This window comes from Eptesicus fuscus, chromosome 2 (assembly GCF_027574615.1).
Source record: "Eptesicus fuscus isolate TK198812 chromosome 2, DD_ASM_mEF_20220401, whole genome shotgun sequence".
Classification (NCBI taxonomy): domain Eukaryota; kingdom Metazoa; phylum Chordata; class Mammalia; order Chiroptera; family Vespertilionidae; genus Eptesicus; species Eptesicus fuscus.
The window spans coordinates 94,845,806-94,867,050 of record NC_072474.1 but is presented as its reverse complement, the minus strand read 5'-3'; the positions used below and the strand labels follow the sequence as shown (position 1 = coordinate 94,867,050).

At 43.7% G+C, this 21,245-nt stretch overlaps 1 protein-coding gene across 1 annotated transcript in view; it reads right to left on the bottom strand.

Moving 5' to 3' along the window:
- RELL1 (RELT like 1) overlaps positions 1-21,245 on the bottom strand; it is a 64,863-nt gene that overhangs the window by 24,916 nt on the left and 18,702 nt on the right. Inside the window, exons 2-3 of the mRNA XM_008140209.3 lie at positions 5,000-5,224; positions 3,161-3,232 (exon numbers count right to left, since the gene is read on the bottom strand). Coding sequence (XP_008138431.1) covers positions 3,161-3,232; positions 5,000-5,224 — 297 coding nt within the window. The remainder of the gene's footprint in view (positions 1-3,160; positions 3,233-4,999; positions 5,225-21,245) is intronic.

Below are 21,245 nucleotides of genomic sequence, written 5' to 3'. Positions count from 1 at the left end.
TGATTGCAAATGGCTTAAAATGTGTAAATATAGGCAAAGTAAACCTAAATAAATGTGGGAAATGGTACTGGATGAATTGCACTTAATTGTACTCCCCTTTTTTTTTTTCAATGTTAAAGGTTAGGCTATGGTGTGCTTACAATGAAAAAGAATTATAAATGTAACACCAACAGAGAGGTGTAAACTGATAGTAAGTTCAGAATCTCTTAATGACAGAGACAAAGGAAAATAAAAATGAACTTGGTCTATAGAGGATTTAAGTCTCAAAGGCAAACTGAGAAAAGCTAGCTCATAACTGGTAAGAGACCAGAGTATGTAACTAACCACCCGGCTGTGGTTTGGGCACAGGCTGGAAGCTGGAGGGGCCACGGCAGGAGAGGGATGTCCTGGGAGCTCAGATGTCTCCTTGTGGCCAAGGAGGACCAGTGCTACACCAAGGACCAGCATCCCCACCCATTCTCACGGGTCACTGGCCACATCACAGACAGACAGAGGAAGGCATTGACAAGGGAGGAGGGTGAAGAATCAGATAGAGTCCGGCCAGTGTGGCTCAGCGGTTGAGTGTTGACCCAGGAACCAAGAGGTCGCCAGTTCGATTCCAAATCAGGGCACATGCCCGGGTTTCGGGCTTGATCCCCAGCAGGGGGTGTGCAGGAGGCAGCCGATGGATGATGTTCTATGTTTCCATCTCTCTATCCCTATCCCTTCCTCTCTCTCTTAAAAAAAAAATCAATAAAGACATATTTAAAAAAAAAGAATCAGACAGAAAACAGAGGCTTGGGTATTACCTGACATACCTACTGGGAATTAGCATAGCTGAAACAAAAAGGCTATTCTCCAAAGGACAGAACATAATTAAAAACCAAAAGGACAGACCAATTTGCCCTTGAGTGGGGAGGTAAGGAAATGATACAGAACGCCTGCTCCAGGGGCCCAGGTGCTCCTGGCTGCTGTACTCAAAAGAAGCGCCCCCTGCAGGCAAGCCTGCCACCCTGGTTGTGGGCCCTTGGGCAAGTTTCTTACCCTCTGACTCTCAGCTACCTCATCTGCAAAATGGGCCTACCTCATCGGGCAGTCCTGTGATTTCAATGCTTTAATGTTTCTAGAGTTTTACCAACTACCCCTGTGAAAGAAGGAAGTTTACCACCGCTATGTAAACCACTTGCTGTTACTGCAACCACGAAGGAGGCAGCAACAGCGAGTGGTTAAGTATAGACTCTGGAGTCAGAAGCTAGAGTTCCAACCCCAGTTCTGCCACTTCTCAGCAAGTTAGCTAAGCATTAGGAGCCTCAGTCACTCGCCTGTAAAATGGCAAGGAAGTACCTGAATCACAGAGTTACTAGTCCCTGGAAAGCCCTTAGAACAGGCCTGGCATGCAGCCAACATTCAGGGCACACTATGAAGTCACACACAAGAACTTCAGCCCCTGGCAGTTCCCACAGGTGACTGACTTCAACTGATTCAGTGCCTCATCCGGTCCTCACTGATTTAGGAGCTGCTTCCGCTCTCAGAAACCCAGGCCCAGAGGCCTCCAAGCTCCCAAAGCCACAGGCACGGGAGCAATGAAGGGCTGTCCACACCTCACCGGGCACTTCCGTGACAGCAGAAGCTTCGATGCCGAGAACATGTTTGTGTATTTCTTGTGCAAATTACAAACCACTTTTCTATGTGAAGGAAACATGCACCATTGAGTGTCAAGAATAGCATTGCCAAATACTGTTCCCTGAAGGAAGATCTCTGGAAGACAGCTCAAAATCCAAGTGTTCTGGTCTTTTTTGTTCTTGTAAAAGCCATTCTGCTAAGTCTGATTATCTGGTTTCACAGAAACTGAAAGCTACATTGAGAGAGACCCAGGTAGGACTAGGCTGCTCACTCACCACGTGAACTCAACTACCTGGAGCCTTCACTTCTTCATCTAGAAAATGGGTATGATGCTAACTTTAGAGATATTTTGAGGATTAAATGAAATTATACACATAAAGCACCTAGATCTATACCAAATACACGAAGCACACTCTGTAAAGAACAATGAAAATTATGCTGAATCCTACAGAACGGCTGTTTCTCTAAGTCAAAAGCATTGACCAACAGCCTGGGCCGGGCGGCAGCTCCTGCTGATAGAGAAGATGTGGAGGTGGAGGTTCCCCAGGGAAAGGCTGGGGCAGAAGAGCAGGCATTGACTGGGCCACACAGAGGCATTTCACTCCCGGACAAATGGCTCAGCTGCATCAGTGCACACCGTGTGAGTCAGCACTGAGGGGCAAAGACAGTGCTCACGGAGAATGTTTTCTTTTCAGTCCTCGTGAGGATCTAAAGGATGGGGATCTGCAGCTATTGGGAATGTGGGCAAGGAGTTGCACAAACCTCAAAAGTCGCCAAGGGCATGGAATCATCCTATGGTGATGGCCCCAAAGTATCTGATCCCGAATACATTAACCCTCCATGAAAGAAGATGGTGGTTTAGAATACATTTCAGAGGGGGGAAATGCTTAAATCCATAAAGGTTAAACATTTTAAAAGTTTGTACATTTAAGAATGGATCACAGAACAGACTGCATAGAGACAGAAAGCAGAGTAGCAGTGGCCAGCTTGGGGGGGGGCGGGGGAGGAGTAACTGTTTAATGGGCACAGAGCTTCAGTCTGAGGTGAAGAAGTTCTAGAACTAGAGAGTGGTGATGGTTGTACAACACTGTGAGTGTACCTAATGCCAATGAATTAGGCACTTTAACGTGGATATAATGGTAAATTTTTCGTTATGTGTATTACACATAAAGCACAAGAAGGAGTAGATAATATTTGAGTGCTTATTATACTACGTACTTAATGTGCGGTATGTCACAACAGTGCTACCAGGTAAGTGTTGTTATTGCAGAAGGGAACGGAGGTAATGAGGCTTTCCCCAAATTGAGAGGTGAGGCCAGGATGTGAAGGTAAGCCGCCACCTCCAGGCCTGACTCCGCAGCCCTCAGGCCAACTGGCTCTTAGAAAGCTCACTTATTTGAACCGTTCATGGTTGGACAATGCTGGAAGCTGAGCTCAGGTAAAAGGTGCTGCCGATAACTTCAGAAAATCGACAGGAGAGTCCATACAAATCCCGACTCTTCCAAGCAGGTTCTTAAAACATGGGAATACTGAATTGCTCCGGGACACTAAAACATACCTTCATTCTTCATGATGTAGTGGACAATTCGCCCCACGGTGTCACTATTTTCATTCATACTGTCATTCAACTCTGAAAGAGAAAGGGGAGGGAACGATGTTACCATTGGTCACCTGCATCAAGTGGATGAGACATTCCGTCTTAGAGCCCGAGACCTCACTGAACAGTCTTCAGAAGCTCAGCCGACCACCCACAGTGCCGAGAACCCAGGCTCCCTCCCTCCAGCCCCCGGCTGCCTGAGGCAGCGCGCGCAGCGACTCCCTGGTTCCATGGGACGTGAAGAGTGTCCCAGCTGTCCATCAGTCTCAAGTCCAAACACCCACTCACTTTCCAAGACAACCACTTCATGCGTTGATATCAGCCCATACCACTATTATTTCTCTCTCAACATTTTGTTAAACCCTTAGGGGAAATGGAAAAAAAGCTAATTGAAAGAAAAAAATTATTCTTGGGTTATTTTAATTGCAGTGGAACTGTAGGGTTTTAATTTGTTTTTTTTAATTGGGTAATAAAATATTCATCCATGTTTATAAGACTCTCCTTTCTTTTAAATACACTTCCAGATGATCTTAATATTGGCTATGGTTATTTGCCCACAAAAATCAGTTTACTCTGGGAGACTGTATATGTGATAGTCTTTGAAAAAAAAAAAAATCAAACCTCTACTCTGAAACTGGTCTGTATAATCTGTTTCAATAAACAAGAAGGAAGAGGAGGGTTGAAACACTCCATCGCAGTTCACAGAGCACGAATCTGGAGAAGTGCCTTCTCCAGCACAGAGGCTTCCTCCATGAGGACGCGTGTCTGCTTGGCCAGTGCAAATGCTGACTGCTAAGCCCACCTGCAGAGCGTCTAGGAAGGAGAAGTGTGGGAGGCGCCGCTGTCTGTTGACAAACACCCAGCTTTGATTTGCTCATAAGCTTGCTCATGACTCATCCTGCAGCCGTGTTCTTTCTCTGCCTCAAAGGTCAGTGGGGGTGGGAAAAACCAACAGGCCGGCAAGCTGGCAAGGAATGAGGAAGCTCCCCCCACTCCACCCTTGGGCTGGCTTGAAGGGTGACCTACTTACTGCAAATGTCACCTTCTGCAAAAACTGCCCTTTGAGAAGCTGACAGGGATATGGACAGTTATCTACAACTCCCCGAGACTCAAGTTAGGAAGCGTCCCTAACGGATGGCTAGAAAGAACATCCATGGAGTAAACACCTCTTAGGTGTTTCTAAATGCCACCCAACAACTCCTTGTTAAGAGGAAAAGGTGAGTTGCCCTAAAGTTAATGCTAAGGCACTAGTTTGCCATTCTTATACTGCACTATTCACACAATCATTAATTTAAACACCATAACCTCCAATCTCATAGATTTAACACAGAGCTCTCCTAGCCAAAGTAATACCCCCCAAATGATGAGATCTACTGAATTTTCCCATTATTTTAATTAGAATCTAATTCAATAATAGTAGAGAGAGTTAATATTAAGAGTGGCCATCTGTGTCACACATCACATCATCTTTCACAATAATCCTATGAGGTAGAGATTACTATACTCATATAAATGAAGTAAAATTTTAATTAAATTTCAGTTAAATTATACATAGCAGAGTTTCAAAGCATATGTAACTTGCCCAAGACCACAAGGCAAGTAAGAGTAATTACCTGGCAAGTATTTAATAAATGAAAGCCAGGTTTAAAACGGTAGGTATTATTATGGTGACATCTACACTGACACTTACTACACCACCTGTGGTTAGCATGCACCAGCTTGCCTCACAGGGATGGAATATATGTGTGTGTGTGTGTGTGTGTGTGTGTGTGTGTGTGTGTGTGAATCCAGAGCACTCACCTATCTTTTCAACCTTTTCCTCCTCCACATCTTGCTCAGCTTCCGTAGTACAACGATAGCCTTTCTTCTTAAGCAGGTGGCAGATGAGGACGCCAAAGAGCCCCATGATGAAGAACACGGGCACAAGCACATACGCAATGTATTCTGGGTGTCCGCTCCCAGCACTGTCAGTGGGCGACGGGGTCGTCTCTGCTTTGGAGTGCAGTGTGCGGCTGCCGCCACTGTCTGCAGGAAGAAACACGCAGGGCTGCGTTAGACGTCGGCAGGGAGCAAGGACAACCCCACGACCTTGGGAGATGTTCACATTAAATCCGAGTCTGTGCCCAAAGCCAGGGGCCATGCAGAGACTCTGGTGGGTCTGGCAGTTCAGGCGCACCGGCGAGGGCCCCGGTGTGGGCTAACGCAGTGCCATCCTGCCCCTGCTACGCATAAACTGGGTCCCACCATGGACAATGTTTCTAAAGCTTCCCCAAGCCGTCCTCTGCTTCTTCACCTATAAGAGCACCCACACAGCTGGGATAAGAGCCCAGTGAGGGGAGTGCCCAGCACAGAGCACACACACCATCACTGGGTGGTGTTACTGCCTCCGACTCAGGAGACGCGGGTTCACGTTCAGGCCCACCTCTCAGCAGCTGTGTGACCCTGATCGATGACAAAAACGATGTCTCGGCTTCACTGGGAAATGGGCACACTGATAGTCCCTACCACCCCTGTACGCCTGTTATGAAGACGAAGTAAATTAATACATGGGGGACATTTAGAACCACTTCTGCAACACAGGAAATGCTCACCACGTGCCACCATTCGAGGCACCTGGGACATATCACTGGGCAAGCAGAACAAAGAACCTTGTCTCAAGGAGCTTCCTAGGATTTACTCAACTGACAGATGTACTAGTACAGTATGAGAAGGGAGAGAACCCAGGATGGCATTAAGATGTTGGCCCAGGGGTCCAAGGATAAAAGTGAAAGCATATGCATTTGTTTATTCATTCACTGATCCAAATGAACATTTCCGGATGCCCTTTCTGTGACAAGCTCCCTGCTGGGAGCTGGATATAGAAAGTGATACACAACGTAGCTTAGCCAGTGCCACCTTGGAGCTTGCAGGGCAGCATCGGAAACGGCCATCAAACAAGTCAACACACGGGCAGATCAGGGCAGATTCGGAGAAATGCCATGGAAGACATGCCATTTTCAGAAGAAAAACATGACGGTGAGACCCTATTTTATGACTTCAACAATAGGGCGGCTGGGAAGGGAACATCTTTTGGAGAAAAGGAGAAATATGCTTTTATTTGTCAAAGTATAACATGGACTCACATCAGGGGCAGCCGGATGTCTGGGCAGGCTGGCGGGATGCCAGTTAAGCTCCTACATAGAAAAGTAAGTAACCTAAGAAATGGCCAATTAAAATAACAGAGGAAGAACAGACTATATAGAAAACCAGCCAAGTGCCAGTTCTCAGACACAAAATGCAAGAGCATTATCCAAGAAAGGGGTTCAGGTAGGATGGGGACTAAAGAAAAATGTGAGCTTTGACAGAAATGAAGTCTCACCATTTGGAATACTCCGAATATGAAGTGAAAAAGTGAGGTTTTCTACATCAAAAAGATCCATACATGTTGCTTAAGAAACCCAGAAATTGGAAAGCTGGATACATTTAATTTCAAGCTCTCTCAAGAGTATGTTGGTGAAAAAAGAACCTGTGTTGTAATGATTACACAGGGGACAGATACATTTCATCACTGCAGCAAACAGTACCAAAAGGAGCCTAATTTGCAAACCAGGGGGCAAAGAACAAAGCCACCTCTCTTTTCACATGGAAATATCCATTATCTTTGAACTTGAACATGAAAATTGCTGGTTTATTAAGTTAGTAAAAAGCTACACTCATTAGAGGCAACCTCTAGAATTTCGGGTAACCTGTATATTTTTTAACCTGTATTTTTCAACCTACTTTTTTCCCTGGTTTTTCTTCCAAGAATCAAAATAATTAATAAATGAATGAATGGGTGAATACACACACTAAACATACGCAAATATATCACCTAAATGAGGGTTTGGCCTCAAGCCTCAAATTCAGAAAAAAAACAAGAAACATTTCTTTAACTCCTTTTATAATTCTACATAAGTTTTATTTATTGATTCCTTTTTACTAATACATCCCATACACTAGGCGTGGGTGAAACAGGCAGCATGCTAAGACTGAGAGGGTGTGACTCAGAATCATACTGTTTCAGTCTGGAGGTGATACATTCTCTTTGGGGAGCAGTAGGAAACAGGGATGGAAGCAGAGGAGTTGAAAACTGGAGCCAAGCAGCGCCTTCTGAATGAGGTGGTTGAAAATGTGTCTTCATCGTTAATTTGACATCTAGCAAACCCTTGCAAATACTACATATTTACAGTGTCTGTGACTTATGAACATGTATCAGTCACAATCTGACAATTATTCTACCATGAAAAAATTGGAGAAGACATAGATCTAAATGAGTGAAACATGAATTACAGAGCGATGCAATATAGGCACTAAGGTTACAAAGTCAAGACTGCCTGGATTAAATAACAGCTTGGCCACTTACTAGGCTTGTTACGTTGGGTAAGTTATTTAAGTAACTGCAGTCAGTTTCCTTATCTGAAAAATTGAGTCAAAATGACTGTACCTTTCTATGATGATTTCAAAACTCGGCCCCAACATACTCTGTGCTTTGCCTAACCAATAGAGTATGTTGGAAGTGATCCTTTGTCAGCTTCCAAATCCTGTCTCTTGGGGCACTTGCTTCCACCATGCTGTTAGGAAGCCCAAGCTGCCCTGAGGAGAGAAACCAGTAATAGTCAGCAATTTACCAATCATGTAACTGAGTCATCTTAGAAGTAGATCCTATAGCCCCAGTTGCTGCTCTATGGAGAAAAGATGAGCTGTTTCTGATGAACTCTGCCCAAATTGTAGATTCCTAAGCAAAATAAATGATTGCTATTGTCTTAAATCACTAAGCTTGGGGATAATTCGTTCTACAGCACTAGTAACTGGAAGACTACCTCATGGAGTCATTGTGAGGATTAAATATATTAATAAGTAAAGCATGTATAAGTGTCTAAGAAGAGATAAAACACTATAGAAGTGTTTAGTCATTGTCTTGACAGGAACAGCAGTATCCAATATGGTTACCACAGCCACAAATAGCTATTTAAATTTAAGTCAATTAAAATTAGATAAAATTAAAAATTCAGTTCCTTGGTTGCCCTTACCACATTTCAAGTGTTCACATGTGGCTAATTGGCTAGCATATTGGATGGATCAGATAAAGAGAATATTTCCATCATTCCAAAAGTTCCATTCATTATAGACTATCAAGAATCACTAAAAAGGAAAATGTTGACTGGAGAATCTATTGTGACCTACCTTAGCAATTCAATGAAGAATAAATTTTAAATCCTAAGTAACTATTCACAGATAATGCCTAAATCATTTGTTAACATAGATAAGTTTAGCTTTCCTTCAATTTACACTAATAATTTGCTTAAAGACACTGTGTCTACCTTTCTCCTTCACCTCCAGCTGAAGCGTATCCGAATTATGAATAAATTATTTGAGTCCAAATTAATAGCAAAGGTGTTGCAGTATCTACATATATAAAAGCCTAAGAGACCGGAATGCTGGAACAACCGGAACGACCAGTCGCTATGACATGCACTGACCACCAGGGGCCAGACGCTCAATGCAGGAGCTGCCCCCTGGTGGGCAGTGCACTCCAACAGCCAACCTCCCTCGGTCCCTTCCTCCCTCCCCCCACTCCCACCCCGCTGTCTGGCAGGCTCCAGCCGGCAGCCGGCAGCTGACAGGAAGGAAGGCCCTGATCAGTCCTGATTGCCGGCCAGGCCTAGGGACCCCACCCATGCACGAATTCATGCACTGGGTCTATAGTTATTTATAAAAGTCAAAAATTGGCAGCATCTGTATGTTTGACAATGGGATAGTAAGAAAATATTGAAGTCAATCATAGTCTATCATTTAATGTAATGAAATGCATCATTTAAAACTATTTATGGGAAAACACTTATGATCCAATGTTGAATTTTATAAGTTAGATTCAAAAATCTTACATACAGTATGACCCAACTAGTAAAAAAAAAATGCATAAAGGCATAAAACATACAAAAAAATGATTCTGGGTAGGTGGATAATAGGATAATTTTAAATTTTATTTGTATGCTCTTCTGTAATTTTCCAAAATTTGTACATACATATTACTTTTGTACCAAGGTGGTCAATGCTTTTTAAAAAAAGATATAGAGCAGAGGTTGTCGGCCAGTTGGGAGTCACAGACCTCTTTGTAAACCTATTGGATGCTATAGTTCCTATTCCAAAATTTTGCCTCCAATTTTTGTGAGCTCTGAACCCTAGTTAATATACGAGCAAGTGACATGACACAGATGATGCCCACATTTCTGCTTAGCAACATGGTGGACACTGGTTTAATTCATTGAGATTAGAAATATCTGAAAAAAAGTTCACTTGGTGATATGGGTTGAATTTTGCCTCCCTCCCAATTCATAAGTTGAAGTCCTAACCCCAAGCATCTTGGAATGTGACCTCATTAGGAGATAAGATCTTTACAATGGTAAGTTCAAATGAGGTCATTACAGTGGACCCTAATCCCACATGACTGGAGAAATGTGTAGACAGACATTCACACAGGAAAAACACCATGTGAACAAAAAAGGCAGAAATTGGGGTGATGCTTCTACAAGCCAAAATATGCCAAAGATTGCCAGCAGACCACCAGAAGCCAGGAGAGAGGCATGAAACAGATCCCTCCTCACAGCCCTCAGAAGGAAGCGACTCTGCCAGCCTTGATCTTGGATTTCTAGCCTCCAGAACTGAGACAATACATTTCTCTATTTTAAGCCACCCACTTTGTGGTACTTTGTTACAGCTCTAGCAAACTAATATACTTGGCAAGGAGAGGACAGGATCACGAGCTCAGTTTTGAGCATGTAGAGATAGAGGCAAACAGGGGGACATTGAGATGGAAATATCTATTGAGCAATTAGATCTACTCCATGAGGAAGCAGAGGAAGAGAAGCCAGGGTGCCACCCTAGGGCACAAAGGAAGGAGTTTCCAGAAGGAATGGGAAGTCGGCGAGGTCAAATGCTGCAAGAGAGAACTAAAATAAGAAGGAAATATAAAATGGTGTAGCTGCTATGGAAAAAAAGTATGGAGGTTCCTCAAAAATTAAAAATAGAACTACCATATGATCTAACAGTCCCGTGTCTGGATATTTATCCAAAAGAACTGAAATCAGGATCTTGAAGAGATATTTGTACTTCATTGCAACATTATGCACAACAGCCACACTATGGAAACAACTTAAATGCCCATCGGTTAATAAATGGCTAAAGAAAATGGGGTGTACACCTACCATCGAATCCCAGTCAGCCTTCAAAAAGAACGAAGTCCTGTCACAGGTGACAACAGGATGAGCCTGGAGAACAGTATGCTGAGTGAAGTACACCAGTCACAGGACACAGACTGCCTGATTCCGCTTACACGAGATACTAAAATAGTTAACTTTTAGAAGCAGAGGATAGAACACTGGTTGCCAGGTCTGGGGGAGCGGGGAAGTGGGAAGTTTTTGTTCCTGTGGGTATAAAGTGTCAGTTATGCAAGCGGAGTATGTTCTAGAGACCTGCTGTCAACGTTGTCTGTAGTTAACAGCACTGTGTGTACGCTTCAACATCGGTGAAGAGGGTAAATCTCATGTTAATGTTCTCACCACACAAAAAGAAAAAGAACCTAAGAAGTATCTTTATAGACAGAGAATGTAGAACTAAGACAAATGAGGCCACATAGATGTTTCTAAGAACACGTGGGAAACCTTTAGTTTCTAATTTAGGAAGCAACTTAGAATTTATTTTTAAGTTTCTCCTTGCTATATTTTAGTCCCTGTTTGTCATTTCTTTGAAATAAACTTTAAAATCCTAACATAAATACATACATACATACATAAAATGAATAAATGCATTTTAAAAATAAAGTAGGAAGGAAAAACAATGCACGGGAGATCCTTGTGGCCTTGGAGGGAGCAGTTTTTCAATAGACTTAAGGTAAGGCGGGATTCCCTGGGTGGACAAATAGAGACTGGACTCAGTTCACTCTTTCTAGGAGCCAAGTATGAGCAAGAGGGGTAGAGGAGGAGAAGGCATTTTGATTTGGAGCTTTGTTGTTGTGGTTGTTTTTAAGTGGCTGAACCCAAGTATTTACACTGAGTGGCCAGATTATTATGATCTCTGAACGCTTAATAATCTGGCCACTCAGTGTATATGCTATATAATAAAAGGCTAATATGCAAATTGTCCTCTCGACCAGGAGTTCAACCAGCAGGCAGGCTGGCCAACCGCCCATGTCCCCTCCCCCTGGCCAGGCTGGCTGGACCCCACCCATGCATGAATTCATGCACCGGGCCTCTTATACACACACACACACACACACACACACACACACACACACACACACACTGAGTGGCCAGATTATTATGTGTTCAGAGATCATAATAATCTGGCCACTCAGTGTATATGCAGAAAGAGCAAATGGGAGAGTGAGAGGGAATAGAGAGTGATAACTAGAAGCCAGAAGGGATGATTTCCACATGAAGGAGATGGATTAAACATTTGAATAGGAAAAAAAAGACACTTGTTCCAGAAGCAGGGTGATGAGTTAGAGTCCTGTGTAGTGGGCATAAGGAAGTTGAGGGAGCAGGTGCCCAATACCCTCTATTTTCTCTTAACATATAATAAGAGATGGTGTCTGTTGCGAACTAGAGCAGTCAGGGCAGAAGAGGGCTTGTGGATTCAGTGAGGCTACCCAGAGAGATTGAAGGAATAGGAGAGGCCAGTGAAAAAAACTGTTCAAAGGCTCTGGGGCACAGCTGAACTGTGCACCCCAAATCTCCAACTGGGCTGACCCATGCAGGGAGAGCCATGGGGACTGGGAAGCCCAGGACAATAAAGGACTAAGCAGTCAGGAGCAGACAAAAGCAGGCTGAGGCAGAGTAAGGAAAGGAAGAGTTTGGTGGGGGAAGGTTCCAGAAGGGAGGGAAGTTTGGTGCAGAGTTTATTACTCTTGTTACTATTAACAACAACTACCACATGTATGGAGCATTCATGAGCCAGCACTATGCAAAGCACTGAATCTTCACATAAACCTATGACACAGTTAGTGCTATGATTCCCACGTTACCGACGGACTAGGAGGCACAGAAAGGTAAAGCAAGCTTCCCAAGGACACACTCGGGAGCAGTGCTTGGATTCAAACCAGGCAGCCTGGGTCCTGCCTGCCAGTACCCTGCTTCCTCTTCCTTCTCAAAGCCTGCGTGTCTGCATGGTGGCAAGAGAAAAATTCTGAGATGCCCTAAATTCAACTACAGCAGGAGGGTGGGAGGAAGTCAAGGGAAGCTCATCAATTAACAGAGCCATAGGCTCAAACCAACAAAAGACTGGTCACATTCCTGAATGCATGTTGAACCTCTGAATCAACCTTCAGGCAGCTATGTCAGCTCTTATCTAAAACACGCAGAGCACCAGATGCCATCACTCTTGCTTAGGCGTGAACTTTCCAGATGTTGCCCACAACCGATCCAGGAGCATCAAATACTTCTTCCTTAGGGACTTAGTCACCTATCCCAGAACTTTCTCTGCTTCTCCTCTCCCCCCTACCTCTCAGCCCCAATCTATAGCTACTCCCCTCTACCTCTCACCCCCAATCTATAGCTACTCCCCTCTACCTCTCACCCCCAATCTATAGCTACTCCCCTCTACCTCTCACCCCCAATCTATAGCTAATGTAAATTCTTCCAAAACAACCTGCATCTTTCTCCCCCCAAAGAGGCCCATCAACCCCAAGACGGTGGACATGTCTGTCCTCCATCTAGCCCGGCTGCTGGTGCTCTATGTCCCAGGACCTGGTCGTTTTTCTGGCTCAATAAACCTTTCTTTCAGAGTAACTTTCAGCCAGGAGGGTTTTTGTTTAACATTAGGTAAGGCAGGGCTTATAACAGAGCACCATCCAACTACAAATGTCTGTTTAAGGTATATTTCAAATTTTTTTCCCCAATAATATTTCAACATTTAGCTACTTTTCTGTTAAAATATTGAATACTCATTTGCTCTCATATTCTCCTTTCCCTTCAAAGCTTAAATGATCCCCAAACTTCAAAACAATGGGTTCCAATTAAGACAGTAAGAAGTAGAGTATGTTCTGAAAATGCCCAACACCAGACTCCAAAGCAGTTTATGAGATAAATTTCAAAACTTTACTCTTTGTCCGCCATCTCTGACCTCCCTTCCAACTCCCAAATCACAGCTCACCTGGGTCCCTTCAGCCTCTCCAAAAAGAAGCCCCACACCTCATCTCCAGTAGCCTCTGCATGTGATTCCCTTCCACAACACTGCAAGGACAAAAGTGTCCAACAAAGACAGCATTTATCAAAACCCATGGGGTTTTCCTTGGCCCAGACTGGCTTATTTAATTACCTACACTAGCTTTAGTGTGTTTTGAGGACTCACTATGTATGCGTCGCATGTTTTGCCAAGATCCCATGGAGAAGGTCAGAAAAAAAAAGACGTGAAATAAAAAAGACTGAAGACTGCAAGGAACTGAGGAAAAAGTATAAGGAATGGCTAAAAGTCATCCCCCCCAAACCAAAAGCCATTTTCTAGCTTGTTTCCAAGTAATATTTGTATTTACAACTGACTCCAATGGCACTGCAAGCATGTCAAACTCAAGGCCGGCGGGCCGCATGCCTTGTTTAAATAAATGAGTTTGACATGCTTGGCAGTGTAACGGGTGAAAAATGCTTAGTCTCTCTGATTCTGTCTTCCCAGTAATTCTAGTCTGCATTTTTCCTGTGGCTTTCAGGCAAGTGGCTCCTGCTATAGAAATGTTAACATTAGAGGAATTCTGCTTGAGGCTTGAGGTTTTGGAAATATAGCCAGCCCCTTGCCAGAAGGTACCACTCCTGAGGAGATAGGGGAAAATGGACAAAATAATGATTATTTATCAAACATTTTCAGGAGCCTCAAGACCAAACTCAGATCAACAGGGGTCAATGGGCCGGAAACAAAGAGATTTAGAGATTGTGCACTCTTCTTTGGATCCCACTGGTACCCACATGTCTGTGGTCCTCCAATCACCTCTTGCCCCTCCCATTTCCTTTCCCTTCACATGAAAGAAGCCTGACTTCTGCACTCCCAAAAGACAGATTTGAGGAACCTCTTAAAGCCCCCATCTTCTCAATCAATAAACCTTTTCTTACTCCAAATACTAATGTTTTTAATATTGACCTTTTGAAGCATTGGGCGCATGGACTTTGGGCCAGTAAAAAGAAGTGCTGAGATGAAATGGTGCAGAAATGGCATTCCTCAAAGCCAGTGGGCATCACTTGAGGGTTACTAAAATAATGGGGAAGACGATGGTAATACCAGAGACTCCAGATAAGGAGACCTTGTGACTTCTCCCAAGCAGCTCTGTTCCAATCAAGGTCAAGAGCATTTTGATGGTTCTGATAGCTATTCTTTCCCTTTTATCAGGAAAGGGGTTGCATTCCCAGAAGCTAGAGTTTCCCAGCAGAGTGACCAGGCAACTCTATGATGGGAAAGGGGCTTGGTTAGTAAGTTGATAACCCACACCAAGCTTATTTGGAAAAGAACTTTTAAACACACACACACACACACACACACACACACTTTTTTCCCCCACTTTTTTTCTTTAGTAAACATTCAAATCACAGTACCCAAGAGCAATCTATTTTTGGTCTAGATTACTGACTAACATCATTAGATATGCATTTCTCTAAATGTATTTTTTCCTTATCCAGCTTTGCCACCTGCTATCTCCATGAACAAGTTACTTTATCTCTCTGGGCCTTGATTTGGTTAGCTGAACAATTATGAGCTAGTACTGATGTCCTCTGTGGTTCTCAAAATTCCAAAATTTCCCCCACTGTCTACAGCCCCATCCACAATTCACTCTGGGTTGATGCTACTGGAGAGAAAAACATAAGCCCACCCTTCCATGTCCACAAGTCAAGATCCAAAACTATCTAAAAATAAACTCATTTCCTAATAAAACTGTAATAAAGTGAAATGCTCAGTCTCTCTGACTCCTTCTTGTGTGGGCTTGTGTTGTTCCCATGGACTTCAGGCTAACGGTTCCTGCTGTAAACATCTTAATCATTAGAGAAATTCTGCTTAGGGCTTCAGAGTCTTTATAAAACCAGCCCCTCCCATTTTCCCTTCCCTTGGCATAAAAGAAGCCTGAACTCTGTGCTTCCTTAAGGTGGATTAGAGGAACCACTAAGGTGCCCATCTTCTCCATTTGGCACCTTCTCTATCAATAAACCTTTTCTACTCCAGGCTCTGACATTTTCAGTTTTGGCATTTTCAAAGCATTGGGCATATATGGTCTTTGGACTGGTAACAAAACAAATCTGACAAACCCATTGGTAGCAAAGCCTATCATGATGTAATGTGAGACTATTTAGAACTTCTATTCCACTGAGTTTACTGCATAAACATTTAATATATTTGCTTAGATGCCTCAGGGTTTAGGCTATAGTCCCAATGGTTTCAGATGGTCCCAACTATGAGGTGGGTACTATTATTTTAGAGAACAGGAAACAGACGTTCAGGAGAGTAAATCATTTGCCCAAGGTCACACGGTTAACAGCTGGTAAGAACCTGGTTGAAAACTCAGGCAGATCATATTTCAGGACGGTGCTTACAACCAGATCAACTAGTTCCTGCAAAACAACCTCCTTTATTAAGTTAACTGGTTAAACACAGTTTAAATCAATTAGCTACACTAACAAAAGAAGAGAAATCAATTAGCTACACTAAAAAAGAAGAGAAAGCAAATTCTACAAAACAAAATTATCCCCAAATTATTCCTATTTTTGGCTGCAGAGATAACCAACGTCATAGAGCTTTTAAGATCATTCCCCACCGCACCAGTTATTAAGACACAGCATTTTCCCAGACAAATTCACAAAGCTAAAAATGTATGGAGAGCACAAATGGGAAAACAATGGAAGTCAGTATATAAATAAGTGCTAAATGTAGTGAAACAAAACTTCAGGCAGTGGCTGACTTCCAAACACCTCCCAGATAAGCAGCTGCCACAGCCCCACCCTCCCCCACTCCGCAGCTGTGACAAGGCAGGGAGGGGACATCCAGATGGGACCTGCCTGCTCAGAGTTTACCCACCCATGACACAAAACCCCTCCCAATGCACACAGCCAGTTACCTTTATTTTGTCAAAGTCCTTGAAATGCTACCACAATCCCGAACCACAGAACTCTGATTCTGGGTAGAAAGACCACTTTGGAAACAGATGGAGGCCTAGACAGTTTTCCCAGCAAAACAGGCGTACATCAATAATGCCTGGCCATGAACTCATGACTGACAGATGCATTTAGCTAAGACGCCCCTTGAAAAATGCAGCTGTTTGAGGTTTCTGCTAATACCTGTGTAAGCTCAGCTGCACCCTTAGGGGTGCCAAAATGGAGAGCTCGGGGCAGCAGGAGCACCCCAAGATTTCAAAATAATGCCTGTGCCCAAAACAGTTCCTTCCTCTCCCCGCCCCCCGCCCCCCACCGCCACCATACCTAGTAGCTAAATGTGCATTCAAATAGCTTTTGTTAGAACTAATGCAACCAAATGCAATCAAGTAAACCTTGATTGGAGCCTGATTGAAAATTTTAAACAATTATAAAAAATTTAAACAGCCACAAAGGATATTTTGAGAACAATTGAGGAGATTGGATTAGACAGTATTAAAGAGGTGTTTATTTTCTTAGGGATAATAATGGTATTGAGGTTGTGTACAGGAAGTCAATCCTATGAGATACACACTAGAGAGGGAAATGCAACTTGATTTCAACTAGTTCAGCAGAAAAAGTAGGTAGACAGACAGACAAGTAGGGTGAGAACTCAAATATGGCAAAATGTTGAATCTAAGTGGCTAGTATACAAGTACCCATTTTACTATTCTTTCAACTTTTCTGAAATAAATGTTCACAAAGTATTATTTTATCATTCTTTTTAAATACCCTTTGTGGGAGCCTAGTAATCATTTTTAATGGGAAAATGCATTTTAATTTCCAACCCAATTACTCAGTAAGGCATGTTTGAAGCACAAGCCATGCTTAAGCTGTGGTTTCTCTCTGTGTTCCGTGGGAGTTGAGAAGGGAAGTAAATAGTGTGATCCAGGAAAAAAAGGGACTTCAGATTAGGTTTCAAAAGAAAAACTGAATTTGGGTGGACAAAAAGGAAACAAACATTCTTGACAGGCAGGAAACTGGAGAACAACTGGAACCACTCCTGAACCCCGGAGAGCTACCGGAACAAAGGGCTGAAAGGAGGGTGATGTCAACATAAGGAAACAAAGCTACTTAAAAATAATGATGGAAACTACAAATAGTCACCATTACAGGTTTTTATTTAAACCAGAGCGGGGAAAACAGCTTGGCAGTCGGAGAAAGTTCCTAGCATTCTCTGCAACTGTCTCAGGTCCACCCTTTGAAATGACTGATTGATTGATTGATTATATTTTTTATTGGTTTCAGAGAGGAAGGGAGAGGAGTAGAGAGATAGAAACATCAATGAGAAAGAATCATTGATGGAATCAATGAAGGCCCGCCAATCGAGCCCGAAAGCCGGGCATGTGTCCTGACTGGGAATCTAACTGTGACCTCCTGCTTCATAGGTCGACACTCAACCATTGAGCCACACCGGCCAGACTGAAGTGATTTCTTAAGACCACAAAACTCCCTGACCAAACACAATTCCCCTAAGGGCACCAAAGGATTGCACATAGACAACTACTACAGCCCCACAGCTGCTCCTTGGGAGGAGACTGATTAACTTTAGGATCCCCGTGTGGTGAGAAGCCAAGGATCTCAACTTCTGGGCTCTTCCTGAACCTCCCAGAGCACCTCAAACAATGGTTTCCATTCAGAAGACAGCAGAAGGCTCATCTGACCTGGCCTCACCCCAAACCAGAGCATGGTCAGCTCACCAGTATCTGCCTGGGACACAGGCCAGGAAGCCACCAACCGGGCCTCTAAGGCAGAGAAGGCTGAGGAGCCCCTGGCAGACCCCACACAGGAAGACACATCAGAGAGGGGTGTCAGCCAGGGGCTGCAGGGACCAGGAGAGCTCGGGACCTCCCTGAATGCCCCCTATCCACTTTTCCTGTCCTCCTACCCCTTCCCTTCCCTTGCCTCTCCTCCTTCTCTTGTTATTTTTGTGATGTCTATTTGGAGAGTTTTAAAAAATCTTTACTTACTGATGGCACTGTGTATCCAGCGGAGGGCCTGGGTGGCTGGAGGACAGAGTGGAGAGAGACTTGGTGGACCTTTCTGCACCTTGCAGAGTGTAAGTGATGGCCATTCAAGAGGAAAAATGGGATTTTTTAAAAGTCATTTGGCCTGGCCGGCGTGGCTCAGTGGTTAAGCGTCAACCTAATTCCCAGTCAGGGCACATGCCTGGGTTTCAGGCTCAATCCTCAGTAGGGGGCGTGCAGGAGGCAGCTCATCAATGATTCTCTCTCATCATTGATATTTCTATCTCTTTTTCTCACTCTCTCCCTTCCTCTCTGAAATCAATAAAAATATATTTTTAAAATAAAATAAAGTCATTTGTTTGAAGTGACCATAAAGCAACAGAACTTCAGAAATCTAATGCTCACTTCAAATTCTTTTCAAAAGGTGGTGTGTTATTAGAATGAGTTGCTACATTAAAACAATTGTAAGGCAGCATTTACCGGGTATTTGCAATGTAGCAGGCACTGTTCTAGATGCTTCTTTACAGTCTCATTTCATTTCTACAACATCGGTAAGGTAGGTCTTCTCACTACCTAATGCCAGAAGTTGGGCGACATTTAACGCCCGTGGTCTTGATTTGGCATCTAGAAGGGTTCAGGAATCTGGAGAAGGGCTGTGTGTAGATTAAATAAGAGTCCAGAGACTAAAGATAATTTTGAAAGGCACTGGGGGTCAGAGGAGCCTGGCTGAAGAAAACCAAGTTCTCCTTGTCCCAGGACCCCTTGCTTTTTATTAACACAATTTGTCCTAAGGCAAGGTGGAGATACACACTTCAAAGGGTAGGGTTTCGTACAGAAGCGTTGTCAGAATGGGGAATTACCTCCGGCTGTTCAGGTGTTTCACCAACAGGAGGCAATAACATGTAGATTAAGATGCCCTGAGCTGTCTGGCAGCAAACAATCATCTTAAAGCATCCTTTTCAGGTTTGGAGAAATGGCTTTAGCCATTCCCAACAGGTAACAACATATGTGACTCAGCCCTTGTTGAGTCCCCAAGTTCTATCAACCTTTCGATGAAACTCTTACAATTATGACATGCTGGAATTGGCTTCCGGTAATTTCCCCCTTCCAAAGATGAGGAAAATGATGCACACAGGTTCAATAACAAGCCCCAATGTGCGAGGTGGGACAGGATCTAACCCAGGTAACATGACCCCAGGCCTCACATTCTCAGCCACAGTGTCTGTGACAGCAGAGGCAGCCTTCAATTCTACCTAGTGAGTGACACATGCCTCACAGTAAACAGGTGGGTTAAATCATCACCAACTAACCACCAGGCTGGGCTGGAGCCCAGGTCCACACCCACCCAGTCTAATGCCTTTAAACCCAAAAAACCTGCCTCTCTTCATCTGCCTCAATCATACACATGACCCTATTATGTATGATAAACATTGGAATGTGCATGCATTTTTAATGTAAAAATCATCTGCATGAAAAATTATAAAGTCAGCTAAAGCAAGATGAACTTTGTATTCACTTGATATTTAAAAAAAAAAAAATCTCAGCAGCATAAAATTTCCCATTATTAACTTAACTGCATAAAGCAAAAGCTCACTCTACAGAATAACTCTATTTTACCCTTCCAAAACTTTTTTGAAGGTAAAGGAAGATATTTTTCTATGAAAAAAGCATCCCGTCCATATATGTGTTTGCACTTTATTATTCACAAACTATTATACTTGGAAGCAATTCAATACTTGCCACAAACATAATTTGTTCTAAACATGTTAATTACTTGGTATCTGAAAATCTTTCAGAAGGAAGAAAAAGGAAAGGAAGAGAAAGAAGGAAGAAAATCTTCAATCACACTCAGTAGCTAGAGACACCATCTATATACATAAAAGCCTGATATGCTAATTGTCTCTCCAACTGTTTGACTGTTTGACCAGTCGCTATGACATGCTCTGAGCACCAGGGAGCAGACACCCTGACCGGTAGGTTAGTTTGCTGCTGGGGTCTGACAGATCAGGACTGGGCAAGATGGGCCAAACATGTCCTGGAGCGCCCCCCCACGGTCCCTTCCCAGCCCCTATCGTGCACCGGTGGGGTCCTTTAGCCTGGCCTGCACCCTCTCATAATCCGGGACCCCTTGGGGGATGTTGGAGAGCCAGTTTTGACCCCATACCTGCAGGCCAGGCCGAGGGACCCCACCAGTGCACAAATCTGTGCACCGGGCCTCTAGTAAAAGACATAAAGTTCCCACCCAAATGCCACTTGATATTTTGACAGTCATTGTTTTGTCTGAAACCTCTAGTCCCAAGGAAGTAGTCAAGAGGGTGGATGAGATATTATTTTGCAAATAAATCAGTGGCCTAACACGACATCGCTGAACACAGAAACAAGCCAGGCGGAACCAAAACTCAGAGCCGCTGACATCTTCCCCACCCATCTCACTACAACACACATCACTCCGGCATTCTGTGGGCAGCACTGATTTCGCAGGGAAATCCTCATTTATGTCCAGCTCGCCTGCTTCCCCAGGTAGAGGTGTCTTTGTATCTCTAATCCCTATCACAGTTCCTGGACACAGTGGGAGCACCTTAAACATCTGCTCATGGACCCTGTAGAAGCAGATCCCAACCTTCTGAAGGGCCCCTGGTAACTGATCAGGTGCCCACTCTCACTGTAACTTAGTAAGCAGTTTTAAGGTACTATTTGGTGGGACAGAATGTCCAATGTACTTAGACCCCCAAATGCCAACCGTTTTGAAAGCAGAACTGATGCATCCCATAGCTTTACAACCTTGTTGGGTAAAGCCCTTTCCGAAAGATCTACCTATACCAGGAAGCCCTGTGCTCATCGACATGAACAGAAGGTTCCAGTTAGCCAAGATTCATAAGACGACCACACATAGCAGCACATTCC